The following is a 17,374-nucleotide window of genomic DNA, read 5'->3' as shown; positions in this document are numbered from 1 at the left end:
AGTATACATGCAGCACAGGACTATATATTGTTAATTTTCTTTGATATAACCAACTGAACATTATTGCTGTTAAGTTACATGCAAAATCTGTTTATAAACTGTAAAAATATTCATTGGAGATTACTTATTAAATGTGCCCTAAAGCCTAAATTGGAGTGGGTGCCTGTGTCAATGATTTGTTATGTGTAGGACAGATTAACTTTCTGGAAATTTGTTTCTGCTTATCTATGGAGTCTGAAATGAGCTACAAGCTTTTCCTGCTTGTTTGACGTTCATATCTAAATATGGTGGGTCTGCCTAACACTGCAACAAGAGTCACTGCGCCCTGCTGTTTCTGGGCCTGGTTTTTCTCCCTTAAATTTCACTCCATAACCGGGCCCCTCTGAAAGGAGTGGGACATGCAGACTGTTGGGGCTGCTCACACAGTCCACTTCAGAGGATAGCAAAAGGGAAAATACCCACTTTGCCAAGGAGCACTATGAAGGGGCCCACTCTTACTCCTGTAGAGAGGAGACTAGCAAGCTATTCTGAGCTCATTCAGCACTAACCAGGCACACTTGTAAGACTTACTCTGCCTGGAGCAGGGAAGCTTAAAAATGGACCACCACCATAGGAAGGGGTTGTGAACAGGAAGAAGATTGCTACATCTCAGAGACTGCTGACCACAGAGACAGATCAACCAAGAGGGAGACAGTCGCAGGCCTCACTGCCCTTGAAACCACCTGGACAAGTTCAAAAGCAGGGTACCCTAAGAGAAGAAGCTGTATGTAGACCCTAATTAAAGACACAATACCAGCTGATAAGCCAAGCCCCAAAGGGGTGACCCCAAAAGACTGCCTAAGAGACAGTCCACCTTTGCCTTTCTTTTCTTTTACTCTGATTCCCCTCTCGCTCAAGGAAAAGAGAGAGAAAAGGACCTTTCTTTCATTTGTTTGATTTTATTTGGAGAACCCCTCATGAGCTGCAAACGGGGAAGGACATTATAAACAACTTAAATTGGGGTCTTCTGGGGGCTCAGGGGAGCCCCAACCCTCCCACAGGAACTTTATTGCAAAACTAATAGCACTGCCAACATAAACTAAAAATAAAAGGAACTAAAACTGCCAGCATTAATGCATCTTCAATGATTGGGAGACAGGAAAAGATGATTATGTTCAGCAATTCTAGCTTCCCTTAAAGGTGGATGCGGTCATACAGAGTGTGAATGTGTTATTCTGTGTGTTGTTAGGACACTGGCTTAACACTTGCTGCATGGGATGCCTGGGGCTGTTTATTATACAAGAAGTAGGTGAGTGTTTCAAGCCTGGGGTGCAGCACTGAGCAAGACATGAAGAGCAGAGTGGGAGAAAGTACAAAGGAAACAGTAGGAGGGAGATTTGTGCAGAACAAAGGCCACGAGACGGGAAAGATATTTCCATTGCAATAATAGAAGCTGTACACAACACTTAGCAAGTGATTCAGAAAAACTGTCCATGTAATCCAAATAAAACCACCAAGGGGAATAAAATTCAAGAAATAATATAATCCTGTCCCTTACATTTATTTTGTCAAAGAAAGGAACATACTTTTCCAGTTTGATATCCCCAATCGGCAAATGGGGCGTGAAGAGAGGAGGCTAAAGCATTGATGGAAGAAATCATGTTCAGAGTCTGATAGTGATAAGTAAATTTAAATCCTATGCTGTGGCTATAGTGCAGGTGGAGAAAGAAATACAACATATCACCTAGCTGAGTTTCAGTCATTTTCATTTGAGAAAGCTCTAGCGCTCATGGAGGAGCTAATGGCTAATAAAATCTAGCAGAGACCAAAATTGCAGAGACTGTTAACACTTCCCTGAAGGATAGTGTGTTGCCAGCTTCCTACATATATGCTGCTGGAAGTCTCTTGCCTGACAAATCACCATTACAGTCTTGTCCCTAACCTTCCCATTTAGGGTTAGGTTATTGAGAAGCATGAAGTAAGGCAATTCTGGTATCATCTGTTATCCTATGATTTCTCTGATTCTTTCACTTTGGTTTTTGTTCTGAGTATGGCAGAGATATTGCAACAGTCTTGCTGGTTGATGATCCTCCTAGTGATAGACAGAGGATGCATGTTTACGCTGCAATAAAAGACCCGCAGCACAGCTGCAGCTAGCCCAGGTCAGCTAACTCGGGCTCACAGGGTTTGGGCTGCGGGACTATAAAATTGTAGTGTAGCCATTTGGGCTTACGCTGGAGACGAGACTCCGAGACCCTGCAAGAGGGACGGATACCAGAGCCCAGTTCCAGCCTAAGCCAAATTCTACACTACAATTTTATAGTCTGGCAGCCCAAGTCAGCTGACCCACGCCAGTCACTGGTCTTCTACTGTAGTGTAGACATACCCTAAGTGTCCATTCTGATTTTTTTCGGCTCGTCGGTACCCTTTGATAATAATGCTGATCGTGATAAGAACCCAAGAACCCTAGTTGGCATAGCCAGACTCTCTTGAGCTTTCCTCATACAGAAATTCCAGACAGTAATGTTCGACACTGAGTTCAATGGAGCTATGCTGATTTACACCAACTGAAGATTTGTCCTCATATGTGTAAACCACAGGCCCTCAAGCACTCAGCTTTGTTTTTATAATTATTCAGTAGTTTTTTCTTTGTTTTCTCTCCCTCATTAAAAACGGAAATATACATGGGACTCTAGAAATGATTTTAAAGTAGAGAAATTAAACAATGAAAAAAGTAAGAGTAAGAACAAGAGAGAGAGAGACGGAAAGTGGGAATACGCAAAGATGTGTGAGAACTTCAGCAGTTCTGTAGCACTGGGAGCTGCCATCTGCAGGAAAAGAGAGTCAGCTTTTCAAAAGAGAAAATATTGTGAACAGGTTTCAATTCTTCCTCTTCCTACAGAACCCGAAGCCTGGGAGGATGCCAAATAAACAAAATAAGCACTACCACTGTCAGACACAGAACAATTCAATTACCAAAAAGCAGAAGAAACTCACTCAGTCTCACATATTCAGTTCCAGACAGACACGTTTCAAACCGCTGTGTACAAATGAAGTGCAGCTATACAGTGATAGCCTTGTCCAAGTATATATTTCAATGGGTTTGTTTCATGTTTTGGGATTACCTCTAGTTTTATACTTTCCCTTTGGCATTCAGCCTTTCATAATACTTTGTCTTCAGACCAGTTCACTGCTATATAAAACTTGTTATTTTACTACTACACCTGGCAAATATGCATTTATTTGTACCCCAGATCCTGGGCGCTCTCTCTGCACACAGACAGCACTGGCTGCAAGACCCATATGCTATTATTTCTTAGTTGATTTTATGTAAGACTTCTGGGGTTATGTTGTTATGTTACGTAGTTTGGGTAACACATAGCTAAATTAGAATATAAAGCAAAAGATTACTTCCGCAAGAAAGAAATTTGATATGTATTCAAAGTAGGCTTGTAAGAGTCGACCCTACTCAGTCCTCACCAGGCACAATAAAAACTCCCTGTATCTCTCCAACCGGGGATTCTCCCGCATGGAGATGATCCCAGAGGGCATGGACCTAGTGCAGCCTATTCCTACGTCTTTTCCCCATACACTCCTGGGGAAGGGGACACATCAGAGGCATGTACAGGGCTTTGACACTGCCTAGCTTATGAACCAAATTACCCCTTTAGTTACCACCCGGTGGAATGTGGGGGTTGCTTTGTACTCTATTAGGCCAGTGTGAAATCAGCCAGAGAATCAAACAGCAGTAACCAACCCCTTGAAATTCACCTTCTGTTTTGTGCCCAGCAGTGAATCTGCTGCTATCTCTTAAAGGAAAATAAATGCAAGAAACCAAGGAGAGAGATACAATATTTAAAAAGCCCCAGCTACTATAAAATATGGGCCTGATTCTGATCTTACTTATAGCAGGAGTAATGCCACTGAAGTTCATAAAGTTATGCTGGTATAAAAGTGGTGTGAGATCAGGATCAGACCCTACATATTAAACTACAAAATGTATACTGTAACTTTAATCTCAATAAGTCATTTGCTGCAGCCTTCACTGACTAAGAATGAAACACATACCATTAAGAGAGAAAATGCACTGCATTCTAAAGTATGCCAGTTAGAATCTTTAGAAACTTCATAGATATATTTCTGAATATGTATCTTTGTTTAGAAGGCTTTAGTTTACTTTGTATAAATACAATATTTATATGTCATACACACAGGTCTTGATTCACCACTGTGTTACTGAAAATAACAGAGTTACACTAGCATAAAACTGGAACAGTGCAGTGGTAAATTAGCCCTATAATATTTTTAGTTAAAGCAGAGTCCAGGAATTATTCAAATGCCTTACTGGATAGATCACTGAAAAAGATCTCAGCATGTCAAAATACATGATACAGTATAACCTTCTGTGCCTAATAAACCTGGGCAATGACAATTTGTGAAACAAAGTGATGTTGAACCACACAAGATATTCATTAGCCAACAGCTATACTTCTAGCTATGTACTTACAGCTGCCAAATTTCAATGGGCATGAATGAGCATCCATAGGAAAGTCCTCCAAGTGCATTGGACATTCAGCTTGGACTGTAAGCCTAAAAGGCAACACACCACTATATGTTTAAGTCAGTTAACAAGACAAGAAAATCAATTCCACAAAAAATGAACAGAGTTCATGCTGATTAAGGAGATGAAGCTGATTAAGGTGATGAAGTTGCAGTGTTATATTAAACTAATTAAAATTTAAATCACCTCTTGCTTCTTCACTTTTTTGTGGTCCTTCAGAAGACATTGATTTATCACATCAAAAACTTGCAGCTGACCTCAAAACTATGAGGAAAGGCCATTTAAATGAAAACATAAATTATATAACGGCAGGTTGTTCTGCATAGTCATTTTCTTCTCTTAATATTCAGAGGCACATGCTATATGGCTCCCAATAACGTGTTACAAAAGCACATAAAGCATAGCTGGATTTGCTCAAGGAATATGCTCCACTAGCCTCTGAACATTTGGGGTTTTTTTTGACTTCTTAAATGGAAAGTGAAAAAATGGCTCTCCCCATTCCTCAGCTGACCACAGTGCACACACTAATGCCAAAACGTTAACAATAAATACATAGAATGTCCTGAGCACCATGCTTACATCAAACTCAAGGACAAATGTAATTTGAAAAATCTGAAAGAAATTATTCCAAATGTTTTAATCTGGATTAGTTTTGATTCAACACTAAACTGCATGAATGGACAGGTCCCCAATACAGACCATCTCTAGCTATAGTAAGTCATGAAAAGAATAAATACTAGTAATCACAGACTGAAAAACAAAACTGTCTATTTTAAAGCATGCACCTTAATTTCCATCACATAGGTTTAGTGCTTCCTTTAGCTTTATTTTCTCAAAATTCATAGTCAGAAGTTAAGCAGAAGGCTTGTATTAATCATATGGTAATTTGAGACATGTACAATAGCCAGTTCTGAATTTATAAAATTACAGTAGTTTAAGACATGTATTTCACAGCTTCAGGAGCAATGTATCTCTAACTAGTTGATTTATAATTGTACACAACTGCATGATTAGTTTTATTTGGCATAATCTGTCGGTTTACATTAGCTGCCTCTTTTTCTAATCTCTTCAAATTGGGTGGAAACAGCATTTTCTTTGATTTGCCGCACAGGATTAAAGACAAGTTTCTGGTCGGTTGACATTTCAGTCAGTTAATACAAACATGGATTCAAATATTGATTTGATCACAAGTGAAAATACTATAAATGGTGGTAGCCTCAATTTAGTTCCTAGTAAACTTTTCTATGCATCTTCAAACCATCACATAATTCAATATGATTAGCAGTCTATTTATGAAGACTCAGAAGTGTAACTGCTTGGCAGCTGTACAGCAAATCAGGATTAAGGTGCTCTGGCAGAGCTGTATGGGGAAGACTGTAATGTACCTGATTGCTTTATGGCTCATGATTTATGCCTTACTGTACCTGGGCAGATGGAGTCCACTTTCACAATCAGTACAATTCATTAAATTTGTTCAAAGAAAATCATTTAAAAATAAGTCAGAGATTTTTGGAAATTGTTATACAATGGTTTTAAACTAGGATTGCCAACTTTCTAACTGCACAAAATTTAACACCCTAGCCCCACCCTTTATTTGAGGCCCCGCCCCCTACCCACCCCCTTCCCCAAGGTCCTGCCCCCCCTCACTACATTCCCTCTCCCTTGGTGGCTTGCTCTTTCCCCCCTCACTCACTTTCACTGGGCTGGGGCAGGAGGTTAGGGCTCTAACTGGGGGTGCGAGCTCCGGGGTGGGGCCAGAAATGAGGGGTTGAGGGTGCAGGAGGGGGCTCTGAGCTGGGAGTTGGGGTATGGGAGGATGGTACAGGCTCTGGTGGGGTCAGGAATGAAGGGTTAGGGTGCAGGAGGAGGCTCCAGGCTGGGGCCAAGGGATTCAGAGTGTGGGAGGAGGCTGCAGGTTGAGGAATGGGGTTGGGGTGCAGGAGGGAGTATGGGCTCTGGGCTGGGGCTGAGGGATTTGGTGCAGAAGGGGGCTCCTGTTTGTGGGGGGCTCAGGGCTGAGGTAGGGGATTGGGGCTCGGGATTGGGGCCTGGGCTTACCTGGGTGGCTCCTGGTCAGCAGTGTAGTGGGGCTAAGGCAGGCTTCCTGCCTGTCCTGACTCCGCATTGCGCCCTGGAAGCAGCCAGCAGGTCCGGCTCCTAGGTCGGGGCAGGTGGGCGGGCGGGGGGGGGGGGGAGGCTCCACACGCTGCTCTTGCCTGCAGACACCGCCTTCCCAGCTCCCATTGGCTGCAGTTCCTGGCCAATGGGAGTGCGGAGCTGGTGCTTGGGCAATGTGTGGAGCCCTGTGGCCTCTCCACCGCCGAGGAACCAGACCTGCTGGCTGCTTCCAGGGCGCAGCACGGTGCCAAGTAGGAACTAGCCTGCCTTAGACCCGCAGCACCACTGACCGGACTTAACATCCCAGTTGGCGGTGCTGACCGGAGCAACCAGGATCCCTTTTCGGGTCACCCAGCAGGGCAGTGATAGAGATGAGACTAAGACACAGGTCTCCTGAGTTCCAGTCCAGAGTTGTATCCATGAGGCCACAAGTGAAGCAAGGTGTAACTTGGAGACTGAAAATGATGTGTAATTTCCTATTTCCATATTCTATTGCAATACTGTTACTTGTCCTGGCCTGTTTAAAACGACTGCATAACAATTTCCAGAAACCTCTGACTTACTCTTAAATGATTTTCTTTGAACATATTTAATGAATTGCACTGACTGTGAAAGTGGACTCCATCTCTCCAGTTGGACTAAGGCATAAAGCATGAGCCATAAAGCATTCATTCCTTAGAAAAGCCATGTAAATAAATACTGTGAATACAAACAGATAAAAAGACATACCTCATGGTATACAAGAGAGTTCCATCATCCTGGATTCGTAGTAGTTTGTTTGGCATTGTCATGTTATGAGCTACTGACTTCTTCCCATTGTGAAAGAATGTGTCTGGGGTCCAGATCTTGCTAGCCATTAAGTTGTTCAGGCGAAGGATGTTCATTGGGCCTTTAAACTTTAACCTCTCATCTTTCCATTTTTGACGGAAGAAAACATCTATTGTGTACTCCTACAATGGAAAAAGACATTATTTTTGTCATAATGAACATCAGTCTGTTTTCCAAGCACAGAACACTAAAATGCTGGTTTTATAAAATCTGTTAATAAAAGTATTTGAAGGGGAAGAGTGGTCAACAACTATAATTGTATGATATCGAGATTAATGAAGAGGAACTGAGAGAAAGCATTTAGGGTCTATGTGCCCTTACCAAGGGGAGTATAGAGTAATGCTCATTAACCTTAACAGACATGCTACATTAGTATATATAAGCCCTAATGATTAGATGACTGTAGTGCAAATTAGTTTTCATAAACAGTTTTGCATTTTGTTCTGAAGAAATGAAGATCAATACAGACCAAATTAGAATGCATTTCTGCGGCAAACATGCCTGTAGAAGGAGGCCAGTACTTCAGTAGCACTAAGAATGGCCATGTTATGAGCCAAGAAAACAAGCATGTTCAGAAAGGGCAGGATATATCCAGGAACATTAATATAAGAAAGATTCTTCCCAAGGGAAAAACATGTAACAAGGCTGTTGAATAATTATAGGCTTGATTAGCATAAATACATAGAGAGGGAACAGTGAATTATACTACTTCACTGACATCTGATGAACAAAAGGGGGCAGACTGTCTGCTGAAATCCATGCCTATGAAGGGGCTGATAGAAGTATAGCCCTGGTGTTTAATCTTGGGAGGAATTTGATGTTCTACTTCCAGGTGCATGAGTCACTAACTGCTATCCCACTATTCTATAGATATTCTGTACACATTTTTAGGATTGTTGTTTGTTCCAGCAAAGAAAAATACTGATTAAAAGTATGAGTATATCAAGTACGTTAAAATTGTATGTGCAAATTATCGAGTGGTTTGTAACTATCAGTACTGCAGATAAGATGGAATTTTAAGGACATGAAAATTTTATAGGCATAAAACTGTAAATCATGCAGTTGCAATATTACATCTTCTGGTGCAGCAGCAGTTTTGTTGTATCGCTGCAAAATGTAGCTGTACATTTAAAATAATCAGTATGTTCCAATAATCTGTTCTATTGTAATTACTTTGCAAATACTACACTTTATGGAGATAATCTTATGTGCACATTATGCTTGAATGACAAATGTCCTCTTATAATCCAATCAGTATAAAAATGAGTTAAAAGTAGTTTGTTACTACACCTGCCTCTGCCACTTTCAGTTGCTATAGAGGTGTGTGTGTGTGTGTGTCTCCCTCCAACCCCTCTGCAAAGCCCCATGCAAACAGAGGAAACTCACACAGGTCCTGATCCTACAAGCAGCTCTGTGCCCACATGGACCTTCAATGGGGCTCTCTTTCAGGGGTCCATCTGCAAAGAGCTGCTTGTAAAAATCGGGACCTACCGGACTGTATAGAGCAAACAACAAAACTAGTTCTACAAATATGCAAAAAGTAAATGAACTGAAAAAAGAGATTTCCATTTACAGATATTGTAAAATTAGCAATTAAATATTTTTTCAGGCAGATGTGTGAGTTTTAATTTAACGACAGGTTTCAGAGTAACAGCCGTGTTAGTCTGTATTCGCAAAAAGAAAAGGAGTACTTGTGGCACCTTAGAGACTAACCAATTTATTTGAGCATGAGCTTTCGTGAGCTACAGCTCACTTCATCGGATGCATACCGTGGAAACTGCAGCAGACTTTATATATACACAGAGAATATGAAACAATACCTCCTCCCACCCCACTGTCCTGCTGGTAATAGCTTATCTAAAGTGATCATCAGGTGGGCCATTTCCAGCACAAATCCAGGTTTTCTCACCCTCCACCCCCCCCCACAAATTCACTCTCCTGCTGGTGATAGCCCATCCAAAGTATTTCCTCCCAAATCCTTACAAGAAATTTTGCTAAATGCAGCTACTGAATGAACCAAACTGCTGGTGAGTGATTTGATACATAGTTTTAGTATCAAAATAAAATTCATTTCTGTACAAGTTGCAAAGTTTCTGTTGACTGAATCCTAGTATCATTTATACAAACCAATGACTGAAGAAGTGGATCTTGGAAGTTGACAGAACTTCCCTACAACGGGGAGAGGTAGAGATGGGAGATCAGGCCTTTGACAAAACTCTCACACTGGCCTTCTATGTTTGTTTACAAATACTAGTGAAGATGGGGGTACCTTGTGGATTTCAGCCAGGGCAGAACCATGCTGATTTAAGATCACGGGCAGGAACTACACACCTGGGGTGAAATCCTGGCCCTATTGAAGTGCCACTGATTTCAACAGGACCAGGATTTCATTCGGATGATCTGCATACAGAAGAGGAGCTATGGGAAATACTGTCCCAAGCACATAAACATAAAAACATTCCTAGGACATCATCCTTCATAAAAAACAACAACAACTATGTGGTGCCTGCAATGTACCCACATAGCACTCTCGGCAACATTAGCACTCAAAGTGAGGAGCTGAAGGCATTGAGCTGAGCCAGGCACAGTAAGAACAAGCACTGGGAAACTTCCTCAGTTTTGCCAGTGCAATCCACCCCTGACCTGCTATTCTGAACCAGTAAACATCCTTATCTGAACAGCCACAACTCATACAGAATATTCTAAAACTACAAGAAGAGTTGTGGGGAGTCTGATGTGTAAATCATAAATCCAAATCTAAAGGTATTCCCTTATTTTTCCTGAAAAAAGGAAATAAAAAAACACAGGCATGTGTAGGCAAAAGAAATATTGTTAATTAGTAACCTTATGAAATTAGCAAGTGTTCTTGGGCAGAGAAAGCGCATATAACATGACAATTCCCACTTGCAATATCCCTACTTTCTGCAGAGGTAGAAGCAACCACCTAGTTCAGTGGAACTAGTGTGAGAAACTTTCAACCAGGTATTTGTAATACACCATATCTATTACAAATATTGGGCTTGTGATTTAACAAAAAGTGGACTAGTAAGATGCACACAACATGAAATGCAAAAGGAAGCAAAATCAGAACTTCGAAATCAATTTGACTTTGAATTTACTAAAATGCTTTATTACTCCTGGAATCATATAGCTGAAACCTTTATGGCTACCATGTCACTGCATTCATGCAGGGCCGGAGAGAGGAAGACACAAAGGTAACTATCCCAGAGCTACACTGAATATACCCCAGATAATGGTTTACCTTTCACTTATTAGTTCTATTTCCTCTGATGCTACCTTCTATTTGTAATCATAAAAAGAAAAGGCTGGCTTAAATCCACAAGTAACTCCATCTTCCTTAGTATTTATAAAACATACTAAAACCTGGAAAATTGTGTCAAATCATACTGCCATATTTTCTCCCTTAATATGCATACCTTATATAACTTTATTTTACCGGCCAATGTGTTTCTCCTCCAGTAGCTGCTACATGTTTCAGAGTTTGCTGTAAGTACATTTATATCTTTTGGTATGGTACTGCCTCTGACTTTTTGCTGAATAGGAGACTAGTCTCAAATATGGTGGGACTTCTTTTAAAATACTCTATTTAAACATTATTTATTAATGAGTGCTCCCATGAAATTAAGATGTGCCATAGTTTCCAAGATACTATTATGTTTTAGGTTGCGAACACCTGGCCTTTGTAGCAGTGAGGAAAGGACATATTTCTCAAATATTTAATGTATGACAAGAATGAGGTAAAAGGCCTCTGTTCTTTTCTGTAGACACTCCCTCATTACTCCCTTTCCCCTATGGCAGGTCAGGGTGAATTGTCCTGAATGTTTGGCTGTTAAATTTCTTGTGGCTCAAGAGCCTATTTAGAAATCCCAGGTTGCCTAATATCCCTCAGTTATCAGATATCTGAAAGTCAGAGGAGATCAAGAGCAGGAACTATTCATTGATGAGAGGAATATGTGAAACCTAGCTAGACATGCCAGGTAATTCAGAAATGACAATTGTCCAAAAAGCTTCAAGATGATTTTCAACTGAGGTTCTGCCCAGTTCCAAATTGAGAAGCTGTACTAAGTATTCAAGAGAAGAAATCACTGCTGTGCATTAGAAGATTAGTCCTTGAGCCATACAGATGTGATTTCAGGCTGGTATTTTCAAAGGAGCCTAAGGGAGTTACACATTGAAATCCCATGCAAATCAGGTACCTAATTTCACTAGGTTCCTTTAAAAATATCTGTCTGCATATACACAAATCGAAATGTCTGCCTCCACTATTTCTAGTGTGTCCATAAACAAAATATATTAAGGGTCCTATTCATCACTGCATTGCATCTTGCGTACACAATTATATATATGTGCAAATCAGAATAGCAGCATTTTATACACACTTCACACAGATGGAAACAGTCTACGGAAGATGCAAAGTAGGAGAAAATCAGAGCCTTAAAAACATTCTTCTGGCAAATATGTCAAGCTCTATAGCTAATTCTAACCTCTCTGAGGTTAAGGGCAAGTTTCCCCTCTTCCATCCATACAGTTGCATGGTGTTCTGTGCAGAACATGGAATAGAGCAGGGATTGAGCCACATCATCATGAGTAAAAAGAAAAGGAGGACTTGTGGCACCTTAGAGACTAACCAATTTATTAGAGCATAAGCTTTCGTGAGCTACAGCTCACTTCCTCAGATGCATATCGTGGAAACTGCAGCAGGCTTTATATATACACACAGAGAATATGAAACAATACCTATTCCCACCCCACTGTCCTGCTGGTAATAGCTTATCTAAAGTGATTTCCAGCACAAATCCAGGTTTTCTCACCCTCCACCCCCCCACACAAATTCACTCTCCTGCTGGTGATAGCCCATCCAAAGTGACAACTCTTTACACAATGTGCATGACAATCAAGCTGGGCTCCTCCTTTTCTTTTTGCGAATACAGACTAACAGGGCTGCTACTCTGAAACCTATCATCATGAGTGTCTCTCGTGGTCAACCTCCCTGCCCATTTGCAATCACCTGGACCAATTCCTACCCTATCCATAATCATATAATGTCCCCATGGCAACTTCAGCACTTAGATTGGAAAATAATATTAGGAAAGTATTTTGGCGGTCTTTAGTGTGATAAATGCTTTGTCCTTTTTGACTAAAGTTAATCCATTTGTTTATTCATTTCATTGCCCTTTTCCATCTTTTCTGTTTCTGAACTTGAGCCAAAAAAAAAAAAAAAAAAGAGTCAGCACATTGAGACCAGCCAACTCTTGGTGGACCCCCAGTAAGTATTCTACCTACCACAGCATAGGAACCACTGCAACAGAAGATCAAAAAGGATAACTTTCCCCCCAAAACGTGCAGCCTGAGGGGAATGGATGGTATGTAACGTGATATTCCTTGTGTTGCTCTTTCCTACAAATCTGGTCCTCTATATTGTTATACAGAGGATTGAAATATTTGGGCACATATGCAAGTCTGCAATTATTGAAACACAGTGGTCTCCAGCCAAAAAAGTCAGCATTTGCCAAAAGACACCACACATTTACAGAATGCTTTCCTCGTCTAAACAAAAGGGGAAACTGTGTTCTTAGATACCACTATATGGTAGCGAATGGTAAACACTTCCTAAAGCAGACTAATGTTTTGTATAAATGCAGAGATGGACTCTACAAAAAAAGAGCCTTAAACTGATACCTTGAATTTGTATTGTAAATTTTACAGGTACTCATTCATCAAGAAAGATGTATTGTCTATATACTCGGTATTAGTCAAAATATTATTCAGCACAGTACCTCCATTAAAGTAGAAGAGCATACTTTCAGTATTACAGAAATCTTCTGGTGCTGATTTCTGATCTAATGAATACTCCCTGTTGATTTGTATTTGAGATCATGGTCTCACAGCTGGATTCCAATACTGTACATTTATACATGTTGCATTAGCTATCAAATTTGTATCCTGCCACTTGCTGTAATATTTTATATTACATGGTTAGAATTGTTGGGCCTGTTTTCTCAGTGACTGGACACTGGGGTAAAATCATGATAGGGATTTCATTCTTTTTCTAGTAAAAAGTTGTTGTACTTGACGCCTGTGTGAGTGAAGACATTAGATGTAAGTCAGTATCTCTAGAGCAAAGTTTCAAATTGAGTCAAGTCTGAGCAACTCTCTCCCCTTACTTGACAATCTTTATTATGAAGGCTAGACATGGAAAGATAGAGTTTGGGGAAGGATGGGGGAATACATTACCTGTCTCATCTGTCCCTGGCTGACAGATTGTGGCAGCCTTTGCATCTGGAGGAGAGATGGAAACATTCCAAACACTTCAGACATTGTGAGTGCCCGTCCACATGCAGCACTGACGCTGAACAGGTTGAACGTGTATTAATCACGTCCCTGTAACCCAGCTTTTTAGTGACTAGATCAAACCAAAATTCCTCATTTACTGACTCGTTCAGACTTGTCCCAGCGGGTCCTTTATATTCAGATTGGCCTTTTATTATATAGTATTAACTCTCTGAAGTAACACACAAACATAATCTATGTAAACTGATTTAAAATAAGGTAAGTTGGGAGCAATGAGAAGTTAAACTACCTTTTTACTGAATCTTCAAGGGCAGTCAAAAGTATGTGTGGAGAGAAAGTCCCTCACCCTCCCTTTAATTTATATCTGTTGAGAATAACAAAAGACCTTTACACACCTCCTTTTCGAAGCAGGGGCCTCACTGGGAATTGCATCCATGTAGATGAGGGCAGAACTGGGTCCTGGATATTTATTTACAAACTGTCAGTTGTTTTGTTTTGTTGTTTAAAGTACCAATGCTCCTGGTGTCGCATCTTAATTTTTCTTACTGAGTCTTAAGGCAATTCAGCCTACTAAATTAGTCCTGCTTCAGTTTAGTTTCAAAGCTATTAATAATGTTACTCTGCAGCTAACTGTCAAACACTTCTGTGAAACCAAAGGAACAGTTTTAGGCAAGACCCATAAGAAAAAGCAATTATTCAAAGCAGACTCATCTGAGCCTTGGGAACACATCTGCCTCCTTGTTATAATGTGATATTTGCCGGAGTGATGAGCACTCAGAGAAAGTAGTGTAAGTCCTGTAACTTATTTTACTGATGAATAATTCATCACAGCTCTCTTTGAATAAATGCTAAACATTTGGGCCCAGCTTCCAAACTCAAGCTGAGGTAAGTTCTGCAGGGGTAGCAATAAGCCAACTTTTATTTGGCTTCATCATTTAATTCTCTGTGGGAAGACTTTACTCACAGTGCAGAGGACCAGTTCAAGGCTCTATGCACTGCCAATGTCACACACAGGGATGTGCATAGGACAGCAGGCAGATGGTTACCTGGACACTCACCATGTTGTGTGGAGAGCCCACCCCACCCATGTTGGCACTTCACAAATCAGCATGCTATGTTGCAATGGGAATATTTGTACTAATCCAATGGTCACCAACAATTTCTGCAACTTGAATAGCAGGAGTGGAATAGCAGCCAAAACTGAGGCCACAGCACTGAAGAGCAGACAAGGCTTGGGGATGGATTTCTCCACTTCCAACTCTTCTGCCCTCTACCACCTGAAGACCAAACACTTTATGTTGCATACCATTAGCTATTAGCCTGACAGTAAGTCCTGATTCCATACAAGTGAAAAAAAAAAAAAAGTCAATTTCTCTTTCCCCAAAGCCTGACAAGCTTCTAATCTTCACAAGCCAAAGACTGTAGAGGACAAGTAGCTGGAAGTCAAATGTTTTCATTCAACCTCCAGGAGATTTGAGGCAATTCTACCAATTGTTTAGTGGAGTCACTGTAAATATTGAAGTACTGTTTCCCAGTACTTTTTCTCATAACACAGGACACTGGACTAAATGTTCCCTGACCCTGGAAAAATACAGGGGAGAAGACGGTGGGAAAATTTGTGAAACTAAAATTGTAGTTACCAAAAAAGACTTCTCTCATGGCAAAATGTTTGGCCAGAAACTGCATAGCTTCACCAGATCCACAGAGATCTCAAATCTAATCCCATGGGTCCAGGAATGCAGGAGAGCTCCATGTAACTCACAGCCTCAGTAATATAGTTCACTGGCTTTGATCCCTATGCCTGCTCTCTACAACCCAGTTCTGAGGAAGCTAGAGCTGGCCAAGATTATCTCTTACATGTATTTCCACAGGCGCGCGTAGCGTGGCTATCCTGACCTTTGTTTCTCTGTCCAAAGATTCCCACATCCATGGATTCCCATCCCTGAGGCATCCATGCTGAGGGACTTACATGGGCTCCTGTGAGTCACAGAAAGGTGGGGGAAATGTGGTCTGTAACCATCTCCCCCTCCACTACTTTTGCTTCCCTTTAGGCCAGCTTCCACCTCTTTGCTCCCCACCATGACTTGGAAGACAGGGGGGTGGGCATTGCTTTTTGCCTAAAACCAGGCTAACAACTTTTTGCTGTACACACATTTTTTAGGTATTAATAACAAACATACCCTCACAGATTCTAGAGGAAAAAAGAATGCTTACTAGTGAAGTAAAAACTAACATACATCTGTAGGCAACAAACTCACTTCAGTTTCATAAAGGGTGAGATTCATCCCTGTTTGAAGGGCCAGCACAAGGACCCTATTTTGAGGTCCAAATGAAACTTGAGTGGTGCAAAGGCTTTGTGCTAGACCACAGCAGCATACAGCTGGATGGAAAAAATAAGGTTTTTTCGTTTGTGGAAAATGTTCTTCTGTAGCAAATGTTGATTTTTCAATAAAATATAAAATAAAACTACATATTTTGGCCACAAACTTTTTGGGGTTTGGGGCATTTTTGAAAAAATATCTAAATTTAACATAGAAAACAGACACCATTTAAAAAAAAATCATTTTGTCAAAAAAATGGGAAATTTTCAACCAGCCCTACTATGCAGGGGTAAATCCCATTCAAAATGATCAGTTCACTTTCAGGGAATTTGTATTCAACTTTTTATTTGAGAAGTAATTTCTGCTATGTTAGAAGTATGAAAAGGGGGTAATATTACTCTATTGAGTTATAGCAAAACCTTCCTATATTTGAAAAGATCCATTCCATTATGAGCCTTAATTTTTCCATCCAGCTGTATGGTCTTGTACAAAGTCTCTGCACCAATGAAGTCCCATTTGGGCCTCAAAACAGGGTCCTTGTGCAGGCTCTTGATGCAAAGTTAAGCGTAAAATATAAAATACAAAAATGTCAGGAAGTCTATCTGTTATAATATTCAGATCAAGCTTAACCCAGTTTTTGCATATGCATATCCAGATTCTGTTACCTTACACACCTAATATCTCACTCTGTGAGTACTGCCACTGAAGACTAGAAATAGAGAGGACCTTGGCTGCGGTTTTCTCTCAGTGGTACAAGTTTTATAATCTGGCTGTGTATTTTGTGCTCCATATGACAACTATTGCTCAGAAGGTAAAAAATAATATTTACCATTTAAAATGTACAGGCCCTTCTCTTGAGGAGATCAACACTTTTTGCTTCTTGAGAAGCTTTAGATGGGTGAATGACAGGGAGGCTTTGTCAGACAATAACTCAATTGTGAGGAAAAACTGTAAAAACACTGAGAATTGAGGAGGAAATATACAATGAAAAAATAAAGATCTCCTTAATTACAGTATTACTTTTGAAAAGGGCATACAGAAAGAGCCAATTTTTACTGGCTGAATTCACAAACCCACTTCAGATTTTGTCGTCTTCTCAGCCATGTTCCATCCAAAGTTCAATTACCTTCTACCTCAGAATTTTCAAATGTTAAAGTTTTTGCAAGCTTAATTACAGATGCTGTAATTAACTGCTTTAATTACCATTTGGTCCTATAACTTTCCTTGGACAATTATGGTAATTAACAATTTAGAG

General features: G+C 40.5%; 1 protein-coding gene across 3 annotated transcripts in view; it reads right to left on the bottom strand.

The window, feature by feature from the left end:
* The window catches only part of LOC311520254 (gamma-aminobutyric acid receptor subunit alpha-2), a 356,749-nt gene that overhangs the window by 20,919 nt on the left and 318,456 nt on the right, over positions 1–17,374 (bottom strand). For all 3 annotated transcript variants that reach the window (XM_084627589.1, XM_084627591.1, XM_084627592.1), the window contains 2 exons: positions 7,388–7,608; positions 4,487–4,569 (listed from right to left, as the gene is read on the bottom strand). In XM_084627589.1, the coding sequence (XP_084483715.1) occupies positions 4,487–4,569; positions 7,388–7,608 (304 nt within the window). The remainder of the gene's footprint in view (positions 1–4,486; positions 4,570–7,387; positions 7,609–17,374) is intronic.

Source organism: Lepidochelys olivacea, assembly GCF_965140295.1.
Source record: "Lepidochelys olivacea isolate rLepOli2 genome assembly, chromosome: 4".
NCBI classification, from domain to species: domain Eukaryota; kingdom Metazoa; phylum Chordata; order Testudines; family Cheloniidae; genus Lepidochelys; species Lepidochelys olivacea.
The sequence above is the reverse complement of the archived record's forward strand: the minus strand, read 5'-3'. Positions and strand labels throughout refer to the sequence as shown.